At 39.4% G+C, this 19,187-nt stretch overlaps 1 protein-coding gene across 1 annotated transcript; it reads left to right on the plus strand.

Annotated features, from left to right (window-relative positions):
- Positions 1-668: 668 nt before the first annotated feature.
- ctsk.L (cathepsin K L homeolog) lies at positions 669-18,802 on the plus strand. The gene is given in 8 exon segments (NM_001112843.1): positions 669-692; positions 5,717-5,847; positions 7,842-7,964; positions 10,780-10,935; positions 12,171-12,389; positions 13,901-14,066; positions 15,656-15,761; positions 18,003-18,802. Coding segments are annotated over 7 exon segments (996 nt in total). The 5' UTR covers positions 669-692; positions 5,717-5,721; the 3' UTR covers positions 18,103-18,802.
- Positions 18,803-19,187: the final 385 nt, after the last annotated feature.

Below are 19,187 nucleotides of genomic sequence, written 5' to 3' on the forward strand. Positions count from 1 at the left end.
TATAAGGCTAATTAATACAGATAATTACTACATGGCAGCACATAATTTAATAATCAGCTGCTTGTAGCATCGCTTATATTACAGGGGAACCTCATTTTCTGCTGGATAATTAGTGACGAGCCCTAAGCTTAGCTTCTCAACAGCTGCTCAGAGCCCACTGAGCATGTGAGTGTCACAGACACTTTCCAAGATGGTGACCCCCTGTGACAAGTTTGAAGTCCTGGATCATTGCTGCTATTGACAAGCTGAAACTTTAGCCTCGTGCAATAAGTTCATTATATAAAATATGACATTTTTAGCCGTATTCATTTTTAGGGTTTAGTTCTGCTTTAAGGCAAAGTAATTTTTCTTGTTTTATTTATTTTTCGTTCTCTCACATGACTCGGGGAAAATCAGCACAGACTTCTGACTGCCAGGAGGCAAGTTTAGAAGTGAAAAGGGGATTCCGGAGAATTGTCACGTGCAGTGTAAAGAATTGCAGCTGCTGAATGTTTTTATTTCCTTTTGTTGTGAGGCTGCCTGTAACTTTGCCCAGCCGCTCACTGCCGCCCAGATTTTCCCATTTCCTTCTCAGACTTCCTGGAATAGGTCGGCCCATAAGGCAAGCTGTTCTGTGACACAACTACACATCTGCTGCTGCTGCTGCTCAGAGACAAAGAAGATATAGGCTGGACTCTGCTGCTTCTCTACAGGTACTGTGATCAGTTTGTAGACAGAAAGTGTTCCCTTCATATTAATGTGCTTTGTAGCTTTCTGGATGTGACTGCTGGGATAGGTATATATGCATGTAAGCCCTGCAAGCCAATGTGTTTTCAATTATTCCTGATCTCTTTTGTTAGAGTAAGAGAAAGTCAACTTTACAAGCAAAGGCAGCCGATGTCTTGTGTCCCCTTTGCTTTTGCTTCTATAATGCAGAATCCGTTACTTAAAGTAACTTTTCAATTGGTCTTCATTATTTATTTTTTATAGCTTTTGAACTTTTAGCTTTTTTCTTCTGATTCTTTCCAGCTTTCTAACAGGGGTCACTGACCCCATCTAAAAACAATTGCTTTGTAACACTACAAATATATTGTTATTGTTACTTTTTCTTACTCCTCTTCCTATTCAAGTCTCTCCTATTCATATTCCAGTCTCTAATTCAAATCAGTGCATGGTTGCTAGGATAATTTGGACCCTAGCAACTAAACTTGCTAAAACTGAAAAATGGAGAGCTGCCAAATAAAAAGCTTAATAATGTATATGTGCAACATAAAAGCTCATGTATCTCATGCTGATAAGTCACCTCTTGAGTGTGGGCTTGTTAAGTTACAGACCAGTTGCCGACTCCTGCATGCAAGGCTGGATTTAAGGTAAAATGGACAGACAGTATCTGATTTTATTTCAGTATACACGGCAGGCATGTTTAATCTGAAAATGCATAAATAAATCAGATACATAATGGATAGATAGATCAGATAGATAACAGACAGATATACTGATGACAGATAGTTAGATATAGCTAGATGGGTCTCTAGTCGATTGTGAGAGACAGAAAAATAAGATAGATAGTGGATAGATGTAGGCAGACAGACTAGATAGGAGAGATATATAGATAATAGACAGATACTAGATAGATCATAAACAGATAGATGATAGATGATATATAGATAGATGATTGACAGATAAATTATATATAGATGATAGATGGATAGATAGATAGATATATGATTCGATAGATCAATAGATACTAGATAGATGATAGACAGATAGATGATTAATAGAAGCCGTTCCCCAAGGAACATCGTGCCTGTGCACCCCCTTCCGTGGCCGCATGGTCCTAGTGCCAGGTTCTTCGACGCAAAACTCTTCATGCGCACACGAGCACACTTTCAAGCACTGGAGCCTCCAGTACTCCTCAGGATGCGGCTTGGCGGCATGCCGCCCCTAAAATTTGCTGCCCTAGGCCCTTGCCTTTGTGGCCTTGCCACAAATCTGGGCCGATAGATAGATAGATAGATAGATAGATAGAGAGAGAGAGAGAGAGAGAGAGAGAGAGAGAGAGAGAGAGAGAGATAGATAGATAGATAGATAGATAGATGATAGATAGATTAATGTATAAATGAAAGAGAGATTAGTTGATAGATGAATAGACAGATGATGATAGATAGATAGATAGATAGATTTATATAGAACAGATAGATAGATGATTGATATATAGATAATAGATAGATTGGTTGATAGATGAATAGATAGATGATAGACAGATAGATAGATAGTAGGTGATAGACAGCGATGTAGATAGACAGATGGATAGTAGGTGATTGATAGAACTAATTAACTGTCTGCTCATCCTTTGATCCCTTGATAATTATAACACTGTGCTATTTAGCTGTGTCCTGCAATACAAAGGGAATTATTATGCCGAGTTCAGGTTCCACATAGTAGCTATGGAGAAAGTGCATGAGAAATAATCTCCAGCCCTCTTTTACTTTTATTTCTCTGCCTGCTCCAGTTCTCTCTCAGGGTTCAGTTGACTTTTACTTTAGGATACAGGGAAGGATTTACACTCAGTTTTGTTCCAGTAGAGCAACTATGTATTTATGGGGGTCTCATAAAGACATTTTTTCATACCCCCATCACGTGTCTTCCAGGATTTTATCTCTGGCCTTAGTTCCTTTAACTTTGAAACCACAGATATTACACATAGAGTGATTTTTAAAATGATTCGTTTGTAGGGAAACAAAGGGGAAAAAAAAAGTCAACAATTGAACACAAAATCTACTTCCGTTACAGCAGGCCAGATCTCAGGGTTACATACTGTATGTTAGCAGTTTACATATTAGTACATATTAGTACATTATGTATGTGCAGTAATGCAGTGTGAGCCTGTCTTTGGCTCAAGTGTGGTTCCTCGGGGCATGCCCTTGTTCTCCCTCACTCAGGCCTGTGGAACATTTAGGGACAAGCTACAGATCAGGGCAGAGCTGTGGAGGGCTTGGAAGTCACTTGACAGTAGTAATATGATGAGTACATAGTACAGAGTGTGTGTTTCTCATTTTGTCTAGCCTAAGCTATAGAAGTGTAAATGCTTGCAGCTGTGAGCCTGTACCAGGAATGTTTCTCGTGACCCACTGACTCATTCATAGCAGAAACAGAACTCTACCTTTTGTGCGGTTACTCTGGCTGTGTGAAAGCCTCCTTATAAGAAACATACTCTTGATGTCCTTCAAAGGGGAACTATCGGGAAAATGAAAATTTAATATAAGCTTCCTCATACTGAAGTAAGAAACTTTCTAAATACAATCAATTAAATATTCTGCATTGCTTCTGAAATTACCAAGTTTGTCTTCACTTTTCCTCTCTCAGCATCTGTTTCTCTTCATTCTGTCTTTATGCATCAGTTGGGTGTCAGATGAATGATCCAATATATCTTATAGGGAGGGTTTTCTTTCCTAGCAGATGAATTAGCGCTCACTCAACTGATTCCAGTACAAACACAATCTAACAAAATAACTGCCTTTTGCACAAGTCCTGCATGTAGAGAGACATGATGTCTGGTGATTTTAATAGAGTGAGCTCTAATACATCTTCTAGGCAAAACATATGCTGAGAGAGGGATAGTGAAGATAAACGTGTACCAAATGATACAGAATGTTTAATTGATTATATTTAGAAAGTTTCTTATTTCAGTATACTGAAGCGAATATACATTTTTCATTTTCTTGATAGTTCCCCTTTAAAGAGACAGTCCTGCCTGACAAATTTTTTTTTATTAGAGAGCCTTCACACAAATGGTATTTGCCAGCTAAATTGCTAAGGGACACCACCCCATGCCCTTTTGACTGCCATACCCAAAGTAACAACCAATACCTGGGTCCAAGGTGCAGGCAAATGGTTAGAACTGGGTGGGTAAAATGGGCAATGACTTCATCATGATGTCATCTCTAGCAGTGAGGAAATAGGTGAGATTTAAGACACAGGCCTTGCTTAGCAAAAGAGAGGCACATTCATCTGAGAATATGGAACAGGAAGCAATTGGGTGAATGCAGGATCCCAATTCAAACCTGTTGGTCCAATAAGCAGATTTTATTTACTAGAAATCCCTTTACACATTTTGCCCCTAAGGTTCGTTTAAGTAAGGTTTAAGTTAGGAATGTTAGATACCTGAGTAGGGAAAATGTAATGAATATGGCCGTAATTTGGATCTTCATACCTTGTCTACTAGAAAATCATGTAAACATTAAGGGGCAGATTCACTAAGGGTCGAATTTCGAAGTTAAAAATACTTTGAAATTCGACCCTCGAATTGAAATCCTTCGACTTCGAATATCGAAGTCGAAGGATTTAGCGCTAATCCTGCGATCGATCGATCGAAGGATTTTTCGTTCGATCGAACGATTAAATCGTTCGAATCGAACGATTCGAACGATTTTAATTCAACGATCGAAGGAAAATCCTTCGATCAAAAAAAGATTAGCAAACCTATGGGGACCTTCCCCATAGGCTAACATTGACTTCGGTAGGTTTTACCTGCCGAAGTAGGGGGTCGAAGTTTTTTTTAAAGGGCAAGTACTTCGACTATCGAATGGTCGAATAGTCGAACGATTTTTCGTTCGATTCGTTCGATTTCGTTCGAATTCGAACGAATTTAACCAATTCGATGGTCGAAGTACCAAAAAAATACTTCGAAATTCGAAGTATTTTTCATTCGAATCCTTCACTCGAGCTTAGTGAATCTGCCCCTAAATGAACCCAATTGATTCCAATAAGGATTAATTATATCTTGATCTTTGGATCAAGTGCAAGCTACTGTTTTATTATTACAAAGAAAAAGGATATTTTTAAAGGGATCCTGTCATCGGAAAACATGTTTTTTTCAAAATGCATCAGTTAATAGTGCTACTCCAGCAGAATTCTGCACTGAAATCCATTTCTCAAAAGAGCAAACAGATTTTTTTATATTCAATTTTGAAATCTGACATGGGGCTAGACATTTTGTCAATTTCCCAGCTGCCCCTGGTCATGTGACTTGTGCCTGCACTTTAGGAGAAATGCTTTCTGGCATTTTCCTTCTCAATGTAACTGAATGTGTCTCAGTGGGACATGGGTTTTTACTATTGAGTGTTGTGCTTAGATCTACCAGGCAGCTGTTATCTTGTGTTAGGGAGCTGTTATCTGGTTACCTTCCCATTGTTCTTTTGTTTGGCTGCTGGGGGGAAAAGGGAGGGGGTGATATCACTCCAACTTGCAGTACAGCAGTAAAGAGTGATTGAAGTTTATCAGAGCACAAGTCACATGACTTGGGGCAGCTGGGAAATTGACAATATGTCTAGCCCCATGTCAGATTTCAAAATTTAATATTAAAAAATCTGTTTGCTCTTTTGAGAAATTGATTTCGGTGCATAATTCTGCTGGAGCAGCACTATTAACTGATGTGTTTTGAAAAAAAAATGTTTTTCCCATGACAGTATCCCTTTAAACATTTGGATTATTTGATTATAATGGAGTCTATGGGAGACGGCCCTTCCGTAATTCTGAGCTTTCTGGATAATGGGTTTCTGGATAATGGATCCCATACCTGTATACACACATTTATATCTATAGACAAGTAAGCCTATGTCTGCCATTACCACTAGTTTTATGGTAGCAATTCTAAATTTCCACTCATGAGAATAAGAGCAAGAACATCCCAGAAGCACAATGGACTTCATTAAAACATGTCTTCCCTCTTATTTAGGTATAATGTTGTCTTTCTGCCTTCTGGCCTTGGTTCTTCCCATGGTGAGGACGGATTTGTATCATGATGAAACACTAGATGCTGAGTGGGACCTGTGGAAGAGGACCTATCACAAACAGTACAATGGGCAGGTAATGAAACAGACAGGAGCAGCCATTATGTAGGTCCTTGTAGGATAATCTTAAAGGTAAAGATATAGGCATGAAGCCAGAATACATCTATGAATCCTGACATACAAAAAAGGGGGACTGTTGGAGCATACCAAGGCTAAGTAAAAATATATAAATACAAAGGAAGTGTTACTGGTTTGGTCAAATTAGCATAGTATAAGCATACAAAAAAGAGAGTGGATTAATCAGTAACTATAGAGGAATCAGACCCTGCAGTTGCAGGGGGGGCTGTAGGAAAAGGGGGGCCCTGACTGCGGGGTCTGCTTCCTCTATAGCTAACAAGGAACCCCCCCTTCCCCAGCTGCTCTGTTACCTGCGGCAGGGAAGCAGGGGGCGGAGAGTGGGCGGAGTCTGTTTGAGAGTGGGCAGAGTCAGGGTGTGCAGTGGGCAGAGTCAAAAAGTGGGCGGTAGGATGAGAATCAGAGTGTGTTGTGCCCCTCTGAAGATTTTTTACAGGCAGACCCAGCTGTTCTGTTACTTGCGGCGGTGATAGCAGAGTGCAAGCCGGAAGGGGAGGAGAGTGGGTGGAGTCTGGTTGAGAGTGGGCAGAGTCAGGGTGTACCGTGGGCGGAGTCAGGGAGTGGGTGGGAGGATGAGAATCAGAGTGCACTGGGCCCCTCTGAAGATTTTTTTACAGGGGAACCCGGAGCACTCTAGTTACGCCACTGAGATTGATCAATGCACATTCCCTGGTCCCCTGTCTCATAAGTCATTTAGCATCTCTGAAAGTGCATGTATTTACACAAACAGGGGTTTTTAGTTACAAAGTTATGATCATAAAATTGGTAAGCCTCCATACCACGTCAAGGTAAACCCCATATAGTGGTCCCTAACTATTTACTTACAGTCATATTATTCAAAGGCTGACACCTCCCTGCATAGTAGCATTTCTTGAGTGTCTCCTGGCCTGGGCATTGGTTTCACTCAGAGGGCTTAGTCCTCCCCCGATATTAGCTTTTTTGTACAAATGGCGCTATACCAATATAACTCAATAACAAGCTATTAATATTGATCATAGTATAGAAATGTAAGTGTAAAAAAGAAATGACCAGCATTTTCTTCTGCTGAACGACATAAAGCAACTATTATTTGTATCAAGAGGGTTGTTGTTGATGTTATATTAGCACAAACAAAAAATGAAAAGCTTGGGTAGTCCAACAACTGCTGTAAGTGAGGGCATACAAATACACCAGCTGTATCAGTGCTAGGCAACCTATTTCATGTAGTGGGCCAGTCATTTGTCTTTTTGCATGGTAACTTATTACAGTTATACACTTATACCTACATATATAACAAATAGCATGTCTCTGGAGCATTGAGCAGCCTAGAGACCATAACATTCCATTAGAGATCCACATCCAGCCCACTTGCTTCCATTAATACAACCCCTGAACTACAAAACTAGGTTTTCACAATATATATTTTTATAAAACTCCTACAAATTCTGGTTTGCTTACTCACTGAATTACAAATATCTAAAGGAAACTGAGCTTAAACTGACACAGTAGGTTGGGTTTTTTTTTTCTTTTCTTAAATAGTCTGTCCTATCCGAGAAGTTGTTCTCAGGGCTGTAGTTTTGTCAGTTTTAAGCTGACCAGGTGGTTTCTGTTCTCTTTTTTAGTTCCCTTTTTCGTTTCATTTTCTCTCTACTCCAACAACAGAGTCTCTGTATGGCCTTAGAAATTGCTTTCAGCAATGTTTATCTCTTATACTCCATTCCTACTGTATCTCACTTGTATCAGTTTCTCAGTTATATTTAGGATATGATTCCTGAATCTGGGCATAAGGCTGATTGATGCACTAACATATGTCAAGCAAGTTGATATTTACTGGAAACCTCATGTATTAGTTAGTTATTCCATTCATTAGATAGCGGGTGACGTCAGAATTCCTTGCTAAACATTTGGATTTGGCTGCTGAAGTTTCACTTACCTGTGTCTTTTTCATTTTGTCAGATGGATGAACTCCAGAGACGTCTGATCTGGGAGAAAAATTTCAAGATGATCACCTCCCATAATTTCGAGTACAATCAGGGGCTGCACACGTATGAAATGGCCATGAATCAGTTAGGAGACATGGTAAGTTGACAGGCAAGCTATTTTGATGTTACAAAGCAGCACAATGAGATACTAGGGTTTATCGGTTGTAGGCAAGTGCCGTTGCATGTCATTGGATCCACAAGGGTGAGTTTGACGCAGTTGCTTTAACAGCCGTGCAATTGTACCTGTGGTTTAATGCAAATCAGACACAATTGCACTCAAAAGGTGGGTTAGAATTATTTCTGGGATTCTGCATCAAAATGGGAAATGTCTGCTGAATATATTGACTTAACCCACAGTGGAAACGTGGAATTACTACCACCATTGTGGTGGCAGTAGGTCCAGAATATCCAAGAAACAATTGGAGAGCCAATACCTTTGTGATGCAGCAACGGGGTGATCCCAACTTTATTCCATGGTGCTCAAGACACTTCACACATTAGAGTAGCCATGCATCATGCTTGTTACCAATAAGCAAAAGTGCAGAGAGCAGGTTAAGATGAAAGTTACTTAAATTACATTATAATAATAAATAATGTTTCAATTTTACAGCATATGGTTGGTTATAATGTAGTCACTGATTACTGATATTCACATGTCCCATTCAGCCGCTTAACTTTAAAGGGATACTGTCATGGGAAAAAAAAATTTTTTCAAAATGAATCAGTTAATAGTGCTGCTCCAGCAGAATTCTGCACTGAAATCCATTTCTCAAAAGATTTTTTTATATTCAATTTTGAAATCTGACATGGGGCTAGACATATTGTCAATTTCCCAGCTGCCCCAAGTCATGTGACTTGTGCTCTTATAAATTTCAATCACTCTTTACTGCTGTACTGCAAGTTAGAGTGATATCACCTCCCTCCCTTTTTACCCCCCAGCAGCCAAACAAAAGAACAATGGGAAGGTAACCAGATAGCAGCTCCCTAACACAAGATAACAGCTGCCTGGCAGATCTAAGAACAACACTCAATAGTAAAAAAACCATGTCCCACTGAGACACATTCAGTTACATTGAGAAGGAAAAACAGCAGCCTGCCAGAAAGCATTTCTCTCCTAAAGTACAGGCACAAGTCACATGACTGGGGCAGCTGGGAAATTGACAAAATGTCTAGCCCCATGTCAGATTTCAAAATTGAATATAAAAAAATCTGTTTGCTCTTTTGAGAAATGGATTTCAGTGCAGATTTCTGATTTTCCGATGACAGGATCCCTTTAATCTTTTTTGCATGTGCCAAACATAAAAAAAAGTTAAAAGAGGTGATATAATAACATTTTCAAAGTTTGCTGCAAGTCTAGTTAACCACAGCAACCACTCAGGAGATAGGGTTTGCTTAAAGGAAGAATCTGATTGATTGCTGTGGATTATAAGACTGTGCAAATGTTGTACCGTTTATTTCATTTTCTGGGGATTATAATGCACACAATATCACTGACTATTGTTCTTGGAGTTACAATCAATGTAGGATTTTTAATGATGGGGCCCATTTCCATCATTTTTCTTCATGGCCCATTTCTATCATTTTTCTTAATGGCACAACAATACCTTAAAGCAGGGATCCCCAACCTTTAGAACCTGGGGAGCAACACAAGCATGAAAAATGTTCCTAAGGGCTGTGATTGGCCATTTAGTAGCCCGTATGTGGATTGTCAACCTACATTGAGGCTCTGTTTGGCAGTAAAAAAATCTAGGGGGGGTGGTGGAAGCACTCTTAAGGCTAATACAAAATATATTTAAGTATAATGGAAGTGCTACTTACAATGCACTTCCCTGGGCCCCATGTCTCATAAGTAATTCAATATAAATGCAAGTGCATATGTTTACAAAACAGGGGTTTTTAGTTACCAAAGTTATGATCATAAAGTTGAAAAGCCACCATACCACGTCAAGGTAAACCCCATATGGCGGTCCCTAACTTAACTTAACTCAGGTCACAATATAAAAAGATACTTCTCTGCATAATAGCATTACCTGTACACAAAGTGTGTTGTGCATTGGTTTCAATCTAAAAGCTAAAACCTCCCCCGCCAGCAAGGGCTTTTAAGAGAGAGAGATTGCTCAAACCAAAGCCCATATTTAAAAGCATAGGACCACCATTAGTATAAAGGGGTGGGTATGGGGTGCTATTAAAAAACCACACTGAGCTGAGCCACAGCTTCAGGCGAACATACAAAAATCTAGGGGGGGGTGGAAGCACTCTTAAGGCTAATACAAAATATATTTAAGTATAATGGAAGTGCTACTTACAATGCACTGCCCTGGGCCCCTGTCTCAGAAGTAATTCAATATAAATGCAAGTACATATGTTTACAAAACAGGGGTTTTTAGTTACAAAGTTATGATCATAAAGTTGAAAAGCCACCATACCACGTCAAGGTAAACCCCATATGGCGGTCCCTAACTTAACTTAACTCAGGTCACAATATACTGTTTGGCAGTACACCTGGTTTTTATACAACCAAAACTTGCCTCCAAGCCTGAAATTCAAAAATAAGCTCCTGCTTTGAGGCCACTGTGAGCAACATCCAAGGGGTTGGAGTGCAACATGTTGCTCACAAGCTACTGGTTGGGGATCACTGCTATAAAGCATCCCTGTATTGAAATAATCATTGTTAGCATTTTGCTTCTCTTTGAACTGGGTGGTCCAAAAATATGGAGGTCCAAGTTACAGCACCAATATGTTTGTGTGTGTGTGTATGGGAGAAAAGGGATTTTTTGGACAGCCAAAAAACACATGACAAGGGCAAGTAAAGCCATGTATACTAAATGTATGGGGGAATTCAAGTGGCTAATACGAATGTAAATAATGCTGGAAAGGTAGAACAGTGACTTTATGTGTGGCTTCTCTTGTAGACCAGTGAGGAGGTTGTGAGGACAATGACTGGCCTGAAGATCCACAAACGCAACAAGCCAACCAACCTCACATTTGAGCATGACAAAGCACCAGAGAAGGTCCCTGATTCCATTGATTACAGGAAAAAAGGATATGTCACCCCAATCAGAAACCAGGTAACTGGTCTAGGTTTATAGTATATATCATTGAAAACTTTACTAAAAACGTAAGTTTGATAGACTGGCATCTTAAGCATCTGAACCACCATCTGCAGCATACATCTATACAATTTCTTTTACATATACTGCCCACACAAGGTCATTTACAAATTCTGTTAGTGGGGGATATATTTAAAATGCCCCTCTTACCTACTGTATGTGTGGCTAGACAACACAGCACTGCATAGATCAAAGAGGAACTGACAAATGTAGACTCTATGGTGCTGGCAGATACATTTTGTCAGTTTAGGGAATCTTGTTGTTGGGTTCTGCAAGCTGGAGCTTTTTGGAAACAATGTGTGGGTCAGACACTATATTCCACTGGTCTAGTTTACATATTCGAGTGGACTTTCTATAGAAATTGTGTGCTTTGTAAAGATGTTTAGTTGTAATTAGAAGCACAGGTTCTCTCAGGTCACAGAGCCAGAAGGCACAAGGAACAAATGCAAAGTGCATGACACTTAAGTAAATAGACGCCAGAAGGCCAAGCAAACCCCCAGATCACTGAAACCCCAAACAGCCAAATAGCATTGGCAGTTGTCCAAAACTGAAAATTATAGAATGTTTGTTCTACCTATCTACCCATCTACTGAACAATATCACTTAAAGGAGAAGGAAAGGTTAAAACTAAGTAAGCCTTATCAGAAAGGTCCATCTAAATATACCAGTAAACCCCCAAAGTAATGCTGCTCTGAGTCCCCTGTCAAAAGAAACACTGCATTTCTTTCCTTCTATTGTGTACACATGGGCTTCTGTATCAGACTTCCTGCCTTCAGCTTAAACCTCATTGCCCTGGGCAAGAGCATGCTCAGTTTGCTCCTCTCCCCCCACCCCTCCCTTCTCTACTGTAATCTGAGCCCAGAGCAGGGAGAGACTCAGGCAGGAAGTGATGTCACACCATGTTAATACTGCAACTCCTATCCTAAACAAACAGAGAGTTTCTAGAGCTTTTTACTCAGGTATGGTAAAGCATTCTACAGAATAAATATAGCATTCTAGCTTGCACTATTGCAGCTAATCTATTGCCAATAAAATGCCACTGTAGCTTTCCTTCTCCTTTAAAGGGAGATATGGGCATGCTAATTAATTACTCAGCATAGCAGAGTATACAAAATAAGCACTGTCATTATAACATTACTTTAAGTTTATTACACTTGTATTTGTAGTCTATAATATTGCCCTTCTTTCCACAGGGTTCCTGTGGTTCCTGTTGGGCCTTTAGCTCAGTTGGGGCTCTGGAAGGGCAACTGAAGAAGAAAAAAGGTAAATTGGTGGTACTTAGTCCTCAAAATCTGGTTGATTGTGTCAAAAAGAACGATGGATGTGGAGGAGGCTACATGACCAATGCCTTTGAGTATGTTCGAGATAACAAGGGGATTGACTCGGAGAAAGCATATCCATATGTTGGAGAGGTGAGATCTTAACAAACTTAAGAATTGTAACTGTATGTGGTTTTTTAAAACATCTCCTTTTTTGACTACCAATATAGTAGTTGCTTGCTACATGTTTCTTAGATCTTTTTATTCCTCTAAATGCCTTTGTTTACCAATATGCCTTCGTTGAATGTGGAAGGGTGAGATTGTGATTGTGTTTATCAGTGGGACATACCAAGTATTAGATTATAGCTGCTCATACAATGGAAGATCTGCGTATTTGACATCCCCCTGGGCCAAAGATAAGGGCACAAGGGAGTTCCTCTGAAGTTACGCCAGGGTTGTCTTCGCCGCACGTTGCCAGGTGTAGATTTGCCAGGGCTGCGCAAATTCACGGAGATCCGAAGTTGCACACAAGTTACCGATCGTTTGAGAAGTTGTGCTAGCGATGTTACGATCAGCGGTTCGAAGTTACGCTAGCGAAGGCTAATTTGCATACAGCGCGAAATAGAAGTTTGAATGAACGAGTATGCTGCAGTAAATAAATAACATTACACAAGCCCAGGGAAACTTAATAAAATTATATAGAGGTGTTCTAATGCCCTACACATGTGCCCACAGTATAGTTTAGGTGCCATATGTTAACAAAAGTAGGGGGGAAAGAGGGTACCCTAAAAACATTTTTCGAACTTTTTCAGCCTATCACCCTATAAAAAGTAAAAAACGCCAGCGTTTTTTCAAATTTCCAACTTTTTTTTACAAACTGCTATCTACACTATTGCATTTCGACTGGTCTGACCTGGCGAAGTAAACTCTGGCGAAAGAGGTAACGTTCAGGAAAAAAAATATGTTTGTAAATTTGCTCAGTTTCGCCCCTTCGCCAGAGTGCAACTTCGACTGGCGTTAGGCTGCGAAGTTGCGCTAGTCTATCTACTTCGCTAGCAAATTTTCACCAGGGACACTTTTAGTAAATTGGCGAAGTGGCAAATTGACGTAACGCTGGCGAATTTTTACTAGCGTTTGCCACTTCGCCATTTAGTGAATTTGCCCCCTTGCGTTAGGATTTGGGTTGGGGTATTAAGTTGTTTGTATAGGAGTGAAATAGCTTTGTATGCCTTTGTTATCATAAAGGGTGAGGGGAGTAATGTCAGGAAGCAATGTTGACCACAAGCCATATCCATAGAGAAGGTGGTAATGATAGTCCATAACTGAGCATAGAGACCTACGTGTGCCCAATGAATACAGCACTGCCTGTGTTAAGATACAAATACTAGGGTGCTATAGCACTAAGGGTTCAGAAAGGCATTTGCAATCAAATATCATATGCTTTCAGGGTCTGACACTATGGAATTCTGGTACTCGATGCAGTCAGACCCTACATACAAAAATGCTCAATGAATGACCGCTGAGTGGTGCCCTGAAACGTTGTCTGCAGCCTGTTTGACTGTCTTGCCTTTTATCATTATTGATTTTCACACATATATAATAGACAGTCTTGCCTTTTATGTCCTTCCTGTGTGGCTTTTCATATATGTTAAAATTTCATACAGGATCAGGAATGTATGTACAACGTGTCTGGAAGAGCGGCCGCGTGTAAAGGTTACAAGGAGGTCCAAGAAGGCAATGAAAAAGCATTAAAGAAGGCAGTGGCATTGGTGGGGCCTGTGTCAGTGGGTATAGATGCCGGTCTCTCCAGCTTTCAGTTTTACAGTAAAGGTACGTAGTATTCATGCATGACACAGCTCACATAAGACTCAATATCTTATATACATGGAAATGCCACCTGGTTGTTTTCCATTCTCTATCTAACAAACATTGATTGAAGTCTTAGTCAATAATTAGGGGGCCTATGACTTAGCTAAAATTAAATTAAAAAAAACAAGCCAAACCAAGTCTCTTCAAGCAAGGTGTAATAGTTCAATTATGAATCCGTAAATCCGGGTAAGGTTTACTCTCGTTGTAGTCTCTTAATCACTCTTCAAATAACAAGATGGTCTATCCGAAACATGTCTAAAATACATCATAAAAGAAGGGCGCGCTTCCCTAGTGTAATTTCCTTTTATAATTTATTTTTATTAAAAATGATTGCACTTAAAGGACAAGGAAAGTCTAAAATAGAATAAGGCTAGAAATGCTGTATTTTGTATACTAAACATAAACATGCTGCACCTCAAGTCTAATCAAACAAATGATTTATGCTTTCTAAGTTGGCCACAGGGGGCTGTCATTTTGTAACTTTGTTAAACATCTTTGCAAGACAAGACTGTGCACATGCTCAGTGTGGTCTGGGCTGCTTAGGGATCGTCATAAATTATCAAAACAGGACAAGCTTTAGTTCTGCATGGCTGGGAAGTAAGGCGGGGGCTCCCCCTGCTGTTCATAAGTTTGATTGTTTCCCTGCAGAGCAGTTAGGGACCGTCTGACAATTCCTATCCACAGCAGTAAATGAAGGGAGAATTTCACTGCATACAGTCAGGTTTCTTATAAAAACGGTATATATTTTTTAAAGTATATTGGATATAGGTTTATTTTTCATTAAAGAAAGCAAAAATGGGATTTTATTTTTTTGCCTTTACATGCCCTTTAAAATATCGTAGGCAACATCAGCTCATCGGTAGGCAATAATGTCGATTCAAACCCAACTCGTTTCATCACCAAAATCGTGACTTCTTCAGGGATAAATTATCAATAAAAGAAAAACGAAGAATCTGCTTTGCTTTTTCCTGAACAGTAGCAGCTTGTGCTTCACTCCCAGATCTGAGAGAAAGTTCTCTTTCTCTCAGACCTGGGAATGAGGCTGAAGCTGTTACTGTCAACAAAATTGGAGCTGTAGGAATACTGGAGTTTCTATGCGCTGGTTATAAGATTTCTGGCCTCTATGAAGGAACGCTTGTGTTGTTGGCTCTTGGAAAGCGAAGCTGTTTCTTCATTTATGGAGAACTTTCATTGATTATTTATCCCTGAAGAAGTCACGATTTTGGTGACAAAACGCGTTGGATTTGAATCTACCATTGAGCTAATGTTGCCTACGATATCGTAAGTGCAATCATTTTTAATAAAAATAAATAATAAAAGGAAATTACACTAGGTAAGCACATCCTTCTTTTATTTTGTATTGATTGAAGTCTTACAGACATCAAAATCCCCAGATTTTTTAATATACAACATATCTCAGATCTTTATACTCATCCCTCGCACAACGATTATATATATATATATATCTGCCTTATGGTTAGTATGGCTTTATATATTTATGTGGTTAGTTGTCTTCTTCTCGTAACCCTAATCTCTTATGTCATTTACAGGCGTTTACTATGACAAGGATTGTAGTGCTGAGGATATAAACCATGCCGTCCTTGCAGTGGGCTATGGAACGCAAAAGAAAGCCAAATACTGGATTGTAAAGAACAGGTAAATAGGACACTAGCTGAAAAATATTATAGCAACACTCAGGAGCAGATTTATTAAGAGTCAAATTAAAAATTAGAATTCAAATTTTAGAATTTTTTTAATGGTCGAAACTCGATAAGAGATTTTTTAAAAAAGTTCTAATTTTATTTTCGAGATTTATCATACTCTGGTCCTCAAATTTGACTATTCGCCATCTAAAACCTGCCGAATTACTGTATAAGTCAATGGGGGAAGTCCAGGGGTCAAGTTGGAGTTGTTTGTAGCCTTCCTGACATTCAGGAGAAAAACTGTTTTCGTACATATCGAATTCGATTCGATTTTTCGGGTCGTTTTAATTCATCCAACTTTTACAAATTCAATTTTTTTAATAAAGCTCCCCAAGTCGAATTTCGAATTCATTCGAATTTAAGGGAGTTTAAAAAAAATTCACACGAATTCGAAATTCGACCCTTGATAAATGTGCCTTTCAGTCTGTGGCTTTGTCTGGGTAAAATATGGGTTACACTCCTGCCCACTTGCAACCAAGGATGAGCCTTCACCTGATATATATTTGCTTTAGTTTGTGTGTTTTAGATGCTTAGTGTGGGGCAGAGTCACCAATATAAGTGGCAGAGGTTCTAAACCAATCAGGACATGGTTTATTTACAGAAAGTAGCTAAATACAAATGTCAGTTATAATCAATATGGAGTATCAATAGCAGCAAAGCAGCATATGCTCCTTGGTTATATTACTCAAGCTTAACGGCTCATTTTCCATCACATAATAAATTGAGGGGATGGATTATGTGTTACTCAGAGGGTACAAAAAAAATAATGTTCCCAGGGGTCCTTGCACACTCCAACAAGACATCTGAAGGCTACAGTATATACACTATACCTGATAGTACATATGTAATACAGCTGCCCCCAATTCCATATTTCCTGTATCTTATTCTATTCAAATAGATCTGTGCCCATGGATTGATAGACATGCACTTATAATATGAGTTAATATGTAAATACAATTGTTTATTATTTAACTCATATTAACTTGTTAATATTGTAATATGTCATAATATTAACAGGCCGTTGCATCCTGTGGTGAGTTTAGTTAGTGCCCAGCGCTCAGTCCATGATAAGTTTGGTAATAAATGACTATGAAGATTTTCATTCATCCAGGTTATGGTATATCTAGTACAGGTATGGGACCTTTTATCCAGAATGCTCGGGACCTGGGGCTTTCTGGATAATGGGTCTTTCCATAATTTAGAACTTCATACCTTAAGTTTACTAGAAAATCATATAAACATTAAATAAACCCAATAGGCTGGTTTTGCTTCCAATAAGGATTAATTATATCTTAGTTGGGATCAAGTACAAGGTACTGTTTTATTATCACAGAGAAAAAGGAAATCGTTTTTAGAAATTTGCTTAATTTGATTATAATGGAGTCTATGGGAGACAGCCTTTCCGTAATTCGGAACTTTCTGGATAACGGGTTTCCGGATAACGGATCCTATACTTGTATAGGTAAATCTAAAAACAACAGGTCTTGCCGAGTAATCATTGAAGACGTTTCACTACTCATCCGAGCAGCTTCTTCAGTTCAACTGACTGGTGTCGGAAGTTCTCGGCATATAAACTCTTCCACTAATCCAATCACATTGTAAAACATTCTGTGTAGTTACTGTGATAGGATTATCCAATGTGTCATGCAACTCCTATAAACAGGTGTTACTTGTGAGAGTTGCATGAATAGATGTGTGAAGTGTTCTGAAACCGCCGGGGTACAGATGTTAGAACAGAATTGTATGTAGCAGACAGGTGGTGTCGAAGGCCCCCGCCTCTGTTCAGGGATGGTTTCTCCAACTTGACATGAATCTCCTCTTTCACGCCTCGTTCATACCAGCGGTCTTCTTTATCCAAGATTTGGACCTTGCTTTCTTCAAAGGAGTGTCCCTTGTCTTTTAGGTGTAGAAAGACAGCTGAGTTTTGCCCTGTAGAGTTCGCCCTCCTGTGCTGAGCCATTCGCTTGTTGAGCAGTGGTTTTGTCTCCCCAATGTATAGATCAGTGCATTCCTCACTACACTGGACTCCGTATACCACATTGCTTTGAACTGAAGAAGCTGCTCGGATGAGTAGTGAAACGTCTCCAATGATTACTCAGCAACTCCAGTTGTTTTTAGATTTACCTATACTACTAGATATTTGGTAATAAATGTCTTTGCCGCCCCTGTGTAACCCCTGCTTTTTTCTTTACAGTTGGGGCGAAGAATGGGGCGATAAAGGCTACATTCTAATGGCCAAAGACAAGGGAAATGCCTGTGGAATTGCAAATTTGGCCAGCTACCCCGTCATGTGATTGTCTGCCTGGTGGAAACCAGAATTGCTCCAGTATAAATAAAAGAGCAGCCAGACCGGTTCTTCTTCATGTTCCTCCCTTTCCTCTGCACTGACGTCTTACATGTTTATTACTTTTATCTTTATCCTGTACCATCACATGATCCATGGCAAGCTGCCCACGAGATGTTTTTATCTCACCTGTTCTTACAGTCACGAGGATACTCACACCCACTGTAGTCTCATGCAGAGAGATATAACACAATCCTGCACTACATCCACTGAGCTGTTAAATGCCAATACCAAATAGAATTCCAATAATATTCGGATGTCTAGCAACACAGAAAGTCATAGTGTGAGACCGGTGGGCAGAGGAATACTGTTCTATTAACTAACAAATCCATTGGTATAAAGTACAGGGTTATAGTGTAGGGCTGGATTCACCTTTCATGCTGCTCTAGGGAACTTATACTACAGTATGTTCTCATATTCTCACTTTCTGCCTTGAGCCAGTGAGGGAATCCCTGTTATCCAACGCACTGTGTCTGCTCTGAACAAAATACATTTGTTGCTTAAACCAACCTTCTCCCTTACCTGCCCCCAGCACAATTGGCAGACACAGGTAATTAATATTGTAACCGTAAATATTGTAACAAGAGACATTGGAGGCCACCCTTCTAAAGAACTGCGGTTGCAAGAGATCATTAAACATATACAAACAGCATGTATAGACTTCTAATGTTTATATAGAGGCCAATAATAAGACTTTATTGCATAGAAATCTGGAGCAGCAGGGCTGTTCCCCAAAGATTTAAGTGTTGTTAGTTTTTATTTGTTACCACATACTCCACCTAGTGGCACAATGAAAGAAATATCAGTGACCAAGCAAAAACCAGTACAGGGACCTGGGGTTTTTCCAGATAACGGGTCTTTCCATAATTTAGATCTTCATACATTAAGTCTGCTTGAAATTCATGTAAAAATTAAATAAACCCAATAAGCTGGTTTTTGCTTCCAATAAGGATTAATTATATCTTAGCTGGGATCAAGTACAAGCTACTGTTTTATTATTACAGAGAGAAAGGAAATTATTTTTAAAAATTCAGA

Source organism: Xenopus laevis, chromosome 8L, assembly GCF_017654675.1.
Source record: "Xenopus laevis strain J_2021 chromosome 8L, Xenopus_laevis_v10.1, whole genome shotgun sequence".
Lineage (NCBI taxonomy): Eukaryota > Metazoa > Chordata > Amphibia > Anura > Pipidae > Xenopus > Xenopus laevis.